This window comes from Gymnoscopelus braueri (genome assembly GCF_963280865.1).
Source record: "Gymnoscopelus braueri genome assembly, chromosome: 23".
NCBI classification, from domain to species: domain Eukaryota; kingdom Metazoa; phylum Chordata; class Actinopteri; order Myctophiformes; family Myctophidae; genus Gymnoscopelus; species Gymnoscopelus braueri.
In genome coordinates this window covers 18,827,136-18,834,523 of record NC_137625.1, presented here as the reverse complement: position 1 = coordinate 18,834,523, position 7,388 = coordinate 18,827,136, and the positions used below count along the sequence as shown (strand labels likewise).

At 40.5% G+C, this 7,388-nt stretch overlaps 1 protein-coding gene across 1 annotated transcript; it reads right to left on the bottom strand.

Annotated features, from left to right (window-relative positions):
* Positions 1-5,433: 5,433 nt before the first annotated feature.
* LOC308079582 (microfibril-associated glycoprotein 4-like) lies at positions 5,434-6,720 on the bottom strand (the record flags this gene model as incomplete). Its single annotated transcript, XM_080421130.1, has 2 exons — positions 5,434-6,018; positions 6,559-6,720. 2 exons carry the CDS (start codon positions 6,718-6,720, stop codon positions 5,461-5,463), a joined length of 720 nt encoding a protein of 239 aa, XP_080277256.1. The 3' UTR covers positions 5,434-5,460.
* Positions 6,721-7,388: the final 668 nt, after the last annotated feature.

The following is a 7,388-nucleotide window of genomic DNA, read 5'->3' as shown; positions in this document are numbered from 1 at the left end:
TTCTTAGAACAAAGAAACAAGCAGACGTATTGTTTTGGTTGCTACTTGTTGCCACAGATCTCGCGGTGTGTTTGTTTGTGGTTGTGAAGTTACTCAGCTCCCTTGTGAAGTGAGTCGCTTGGACGCAGATAGCCTACTTATACAGCATACAACAAAAGTGAAGATTGCTGCCGCCAACTGGTCAGGAATGTAAGTGCATATACTAGTAGGGCAGGGGAGCAGGGGTCATCAACATGTCCATACATCAGTGGTTTTCAACCTTTTTCGTGTCAAGGACCCCCAAATTGACACATATATTAGCCCTCTGACCCATAGACGCCGGGGTCACACGGTCCTCTGTGTCCCCCCACTTTTCAGCTATCGACTTATTTTTTTATAGGCTATATATATATTTTTTTCTTTTAATAAAAAAAAAAAAATCGTATTTTTTTTCTCTACCGGCGCTGTAGCAGTAGCTCCGCAGCCTCCGCACACCCCACCGTTCGCATTGTCAAGCGGCCCCAGCCAGACATGCTAATTGCCTCTAATAAACAAGTCGTGATCACTGTGGCTGTGCTAAACATGTTCTGCAGGTTTTGGCTCTGCCGTCTGCCCTTATTGAAATGAAGGGTCGCTATGCTGTGTCCCTCGACTCCCTCGTCCTGTGTGCACTAACAGTCACTCACTGCATGCACTGAATACCAGTGGTGGAAAAAGTACTCAAATGTTTTACTTAAACAAAAGTATCAATTCTGCGATGTAAAAAAACTCTTTTACAAGTAAAAGTAAGGTATTCAAAATGTACTTGAGTAAAAGTAGAAAAGTATTGGTATCAAAATGTATTTAAAGTACCAAAAGTAAGTACTCATTATGCAGAAGGTCCCATTTCACAAGTTTTCAAATGTGTAAAATGTATAAAAATTCTTTGAAAATAACAGATCTACAAGCTCACAAAGCTATTTTCAAATTGCCAAAGTATATATACTGTATAAGTAGTTTTGTAATAATAATCAAAATCTACAAAGCAACTATAGTAAATAAAGTTATCAAATAATTGTAGTGGAGTAAATGTACAATATTTGTCTATATGTAGTGGAGTAGAAGTAAAACTGTAAAAGTATTGAAAATTGGAAATACTCCAGTAAAGTAAAAGTATCTAAATTCTTCTATATGGTATAGGTATTTTATTATTAGGCTATAATATTATTGCAGTTTGTCCAGCTGTGCACAGTTATTTTTTAATTATTATTAATGCATGGGACACACTGAAGGATGGGTAGAGTGTTGTTAATGTTGTTTTATGGTCATTTAATGAATTAATTAAGCAAAAAAAAAAAAACGCCCACGCCCGCTATGACATCATCACTGCCCCCCACTATTTAACCCCTTCCGGCGTGCCTGCTCTGACCCCCATTTGAAAAGATATGCCAGGGACCCCTGATAAGAGAAGATTTTTACGGCTCTAGCAGTGATTCTCAAACCATTTTAATTTCAAGGCCCCCAGTTTGACATTCATTAACATGCATGGGACCCCAATTTATATTATAAAATCAATGTTAATTTAACTCTGAGAGTGTACAAATGGAACCAAATGGACCAGTTTTTTTCCCCTTGCGTTTATGTCCTGAAACAGAGTCAAGCTATGCTTGAATCTTAATAATAACCACTTTAATGAATGCCTTGGGTCCAAATAATATAGAAAATGTGTTCATTTGTCTCTGTACGTTGTTTACTTCAAGAGTTATGGTACTTTCTATTATCTCCATCTTAAGGTTCGGGTTGGGGATAGGTGTAAGAAAGGGTTAAAATGAACCCCATGGGACATTCGTTGACCTGGGCAACAAGAAGAATTCTTAACCAGACACCATAAGGGTCCTGAAAAACAGGTTACGAAAATGTGTCGTTCGGGTGCTGTAGGAGCCTCTCCCCTGCCCTACTAAATGTAGTTGTGTTCAACGTATGTTCAGGAGTAGAGACCACCCTCTGCTTATCACGGCCACTCCCCGTTCCCTATCGCTTCCCTATCTACAGTACCACATTTTGCCTTCACTCATTATAGACCGGGAGCCAGCAGGCCCAGCCCTCAGGATGTTCTCTGCTAACTTTTTTTCACTATTATTTCCTGTTAGCATATACCTTGGGCCATCACAAGTTCATACTGAACTGCATCTATAGCTGTATGAGACCATAACTGTATTGCATCTAAACCACTGTGCTGCCTGCATCTATATCCCACTGTACTGAATCTATAAACCACTGTACTGCATGTATAGACCAATGGTCCAGTGGTCTACAGAGCCTGGGGGGCCCCAGGCTCTGGAACAGCTTGCCCTCAGTGGGGGGCGGTCGCCGCAAAGACTCGGTAGATGCAGTACATTGGTCCACAGATGCACTGCAGTGGTCTATCGATGCACTAGAGTGGTCTACAGATGCACTACAGTAGTCTATAGATGCACTACAGTGGTCTACAGATGCACTAGAGTGGTCTATAGATGCACTACAGTGGTCTACAGATGCACTAGAGTGGTCTATAGATGCACTAGAGTGGTCTATAGATGCACTACAGTGGTCTATAGATGCACTAGAGTGGTCTATAGATGCACTACAGTGGTCTACAGATGCACTACAGTGGTCTACAGATGCAGTATAGTGGTCTACAGATCACAACAGTGGTCTACAGATGCACTGTGGTGGTCTACAGATCACGACAACGGTCTACAGATGCAGTATAGTGGTCTACAGATGCACTACTGTGGTCTATAGATACAGTAGTCTATAGATGCAGTACAGTAGTCTCATACAGCTATAGATCCAGTGCAGTGGTCTCTAGATGCAGTACAGTGGTCTTAAGATGTAGTATAATGGTCTCTAGATGCAGTACAGTGGTCTTAAGATGTAGTATAATGGTCTATAGATGCAGTACAGTGGTCTTAAGATGCTGTACAATGGTCTATATATGCAGTACAGTGGGATATAGATGCAGCACAGTGGTCTAGATGCAATACAGTCATGGTCTCATACAGCTATAGATGCAGTACAGTGGTCCAGATACAGTACAGTGGTCTCATATCAGCAATATATAAAGTACAGTGGTCTCATACAACTATAGATACAGTACAGTGGTCTCCTTTTTAAAATAGGCAGAATACGCAGTACAAATATTATACATATTTGTACTGCGTGCAAAGAACTGCATGGTTCTTGCCCAAAACTGCATGAGATTTGGAAAATGGCTGTTTTTCCCTCGCCAAAATGTGGTCTAGCATGACAAGGTTGGTCCCGTTGGAAACCTGAGGTTGTCTAGAATCAAATGATATCTCTATCTTTGGGCTACGTCTAAATTTGAACGTGCCACAGTCTCCGAAAGACAGTCTCGCCGGCGTTCCAGCCAGCAATCCCGCAGGTCTCATAGGGGTAATAAATCATTGAAAAAAACACACATTGGACCACTTTTTTTCTTGGGATGATCAAAATCCCTATATTAGAGGTCCTATGGATGCCAAAAATCCAAACTAGGAAAATAAATAAGCAATCGCGCGTGGACCCCTCCTAGGGCCTCTACTATGACTGAATATTCAATTTTCTCCGATTTGAGGTATAGTGCAGAATTTTGGCAACAGAAAGAGTAATTTTCAAGATGCAAAGGTCATCTTGGGCTCAAATTGAATCTTAGGGACATGGGAAGTTTTGTATATAAGTGAGGCAGTGATATTCACCATAAAGTGCTGGAAAATAATCATCTTTGTTGTTATTTGTCAAGCGGACTATATTTTCTTTGTTTCTGGGGATGTTGTAGGTCATATTTAAAAATACAATGGTAGCAAGCACCAGAATCCTATTTTGCTACTTACCCCTGTGTGTCAGGATACTCCATGCCGAATTTCATATGTGTAAGACAATTTATGTAATTTTAGTAAATTAATATTTCCATTAACATAATTTCACCACAAAAAAGGGTTTTGGGGCCCCTGAGACCAAACGGCCCCGAGTTGGGGGTGTTCAGTATGAACTTGTGATGGCCCAAGGTATATGCTAACAGAAAATAATAGTGAAAAAAAGTTAGCAGAGAACATCCTGAGGGCTGGGCCTGGCTCCCGGTAGCCCTCCCCCACCCCATCCTCATCCTCGATTCCAGAGGGAACTGTAATGCAGACGAAAATGTTAACCGCTTACTCTGGTTCTGTCCACACTCTCAGAGGGTGTGGGGGGTTCCTGAGGCCCTGGCTGACTGACCTCTATAGGGACCCCACTGCTAGTGATGCCATATATGGCGACCTAAACTCCAAAGAGCGTGAGAAATGGGCAAGATGGTGGGCAGCAATTAACTGCATAAAAGAGGCAATCTGGAAGTGCAGCAATGTACTTGTTTTTAAAAAGTTCAGCATGGAGGTACCAGAGTCGGTAGCAAAACTTGCCATAACAATAATACGGGATTACATCCTCAGAGACCAAATACAACGACGATGAAATAATAGGATTGTGGAAAGTGGGAAATGGTTTTGAACACGCAATTTTAAAAGAATCACTGTGAAAATTAAATGTAACTTATTTGTGCATGTTGCCTTATAACAGGCCTTGAACGGTCATCATGAATATGTAGGAAAACAACGCCTGTAGATCCTTTGACCGAATCTAAATAAAATGTCTAAACAGTCCTCCTCGATTCTCGCTCTTCTTCCATCTGTCTCTATTTTCTAGAAATCCAGGGGGGATAGTGAAATGGCAAATATGTATATTAATTATATGACATTAAGTAAAAATCTGTATCTGTATACTATTGACCCTGTGCATATTTGTAACAGCAAGCTTATTCTGTAAATGAGTCTCTCTGCATAAGATTCTAAACACTTAGACCCTCTATACTTAGTAAAACAGACTTAAACACAGTGTCTATGTTTTAAGACACCTTGTAACTGACAAAGTATGGTAGTTAATGTGCTGTGCTGTTCTGCTAAGCATAATAATTTAATTTGACCAACACATAAAATACTTCATAAACCTTGTTATAAGTTATGTATCATTATAAACATTTCCAACGAGTGTTATGAAGCCTTAAAATGCATTGTAAATGTGATTATAATGAATTATAGACCTTCTTTTGTTTTTTTGGCAGATTACTACCACAAGGTAGGTATTCTGCTGTAATATCATCATATTCGATTTACAAATTGTGTAGACCTTTAAGTAAAGAGTTACAAAATACACCTCATCTTTCGTCTTTGCATGCATCTCTTTATTCATGACGTGAAACAATACGTTTACAATATCTAGGATTATTTATTCATTTAAGAGCTATGCCAGGTACCACTGTAATAATATGTGATACACCACAGATATCTACTGTATGATATTAGGATTAAACAGAGTCACAAAAGGGAGAAAAGACCCACATTCAAACCATGAAAAAGAGTACATTTTGCATCATGCCTGTTACACCACGGCTGTATATTCAAAGATATATGCATGTGAACCTAAACATGTTTAAGGAACACGTCTGATCTTCATCGCTACAGCTTTCAGGGAGTACTGATGACCCTTCCAGTCGTACCAGCTAGCACCTGTTGCATAATGAGCCGTCTGTCCCCAAAGGTAAGCACCGTTGATGTTAGCATGGTGACAGGCCGTGTACCAAAACGCACCGTAAAAATCACTTGCACAGTTGCAGTTGCTGCACGTGTCCTGATCTTTGTCAAAGGTTGAGAATTTCATTCCATCGTGAATGATCAGTGAGTCTCCTGCTCCTCCATCCTGGAAGCCAGCAACCTGCAGCTTGTAGCCATCAGCCTCAGAACCCACAGAGAAAGAGGAGTAAGAGGCAAACGCTGCGTTTCCCTCAAAGTCTTCCATGTCGACCATCAGCTGATACATTTTGTTCTGGGTAAGGAGATGCATGTTCTCCAGTCCCAGCCAGTACTCGCCTGATGCGTCTCCAAACCCAGCTCGGTACTGAGCCCAGGTTCTGTAGAAGTTCACAGTGCCGTCCACTCTTCTCTGGATGACCGTCCACTTCCCTCCATCTGTGTCCATGTCACAGTAGACCTTGAATGAATGAATTTTATTTGTTTAGTGCTTTTCCAAACAAAGTTACAAAAGTGCTTTACATATATAAAAAATCACACCCTGTGTGAAGTGGGCGGTGTCTTGCTAGCTAATCACAATACTGAATGGAGTCAACCAATCATGTACAAAAGATAAATACATTTATTGAAACACTCTTTATGATGGACGAAACCATAACTTTAAAAAAACAAATATGTTTTTTTTTTTTAAGTTATGGTTTCTTATATAGGGCTATGCACATGTGTCACTGGCCAATCACAGTCCTGAATAGATTGTGATTGGCCAATCACAGCGCAGGATAATTGTACAAATTTCCAAACCTCACTTATAGGGGCGGTTTCACTGCCCAAGATAATTGTACACATTTCCAAACCTCACCCAAAAACAGCAAACATCAGCAAGAGATAGAATAATAAGAAAAATATGAAAAAAACATAACATAAAATACAGCATTTGTAGTCAGTCCATAAAACAATCCTTGGAAAAACACTTTATATACAGTTTATACACTTTATATACCTTGACAGGTGCAGGTGAAGCAGTGGGGTAGATGGTGTACACATCACTCTGTGTGGAGACGTTGTTGTAGATTTCCTCACAGTCCAGAGCCAGGTTGAGATCACAACGAGGAGCAGAGTGGACTGTTACAGCCAGCGACAGAAGTGCAACAACAAGTATCATCTTGAAGTCTTTTAAATCGCACCTTGTTGTTCAGATCAAAGGACTTCGAGTGTGTTGAGTCAAGTGTATGTTCAGCTCCAGTCAAAGGTTCAATGCAGTCAGAGTTTGAGAACCTTCAATTATAAAGTGGTTAAAAGTGGGTACAATTTCATTTGGGCAAAACCTCCACCTGCCAGGTAAATGCACAGTAGGACCCAAAAGCAGAACTTGAGGCAAGCGGGATCAAATCTAAGTATTTATAACCCAAACAGGCAGGTCAAACACAGGCAGGTGAAGCACATTTGCCAAACATACAGGGCTTAAATAGACAGGAATTAACAGTACAACAGGTCACAGGTGAACTCAAAAGACAATCAACACTGGGATAGGCTGGGGGACTAAGAGGACACAGGTGGAACACTGACAAATCACAAGACTGGTTAGAGAAGGCAGGTAAACAGTAACTAGGCTGACAGGAAACACTGGGAACAATACTACAAAATAAGATACACAAAATCAAGGCAACAACAGAAAACCAAAACCCAATAAGGGCAGTCAAAGTTCAAGAGCGGCGGAGCGGAGCTTGACACCACCAGTATTAAATATCTTTTAGTTTTCTTCCCCATGTTTGACTTATTTATTGGCTCTTTTCACCAGTTCTATAACAACGGTTATAATTCTTTCATGGA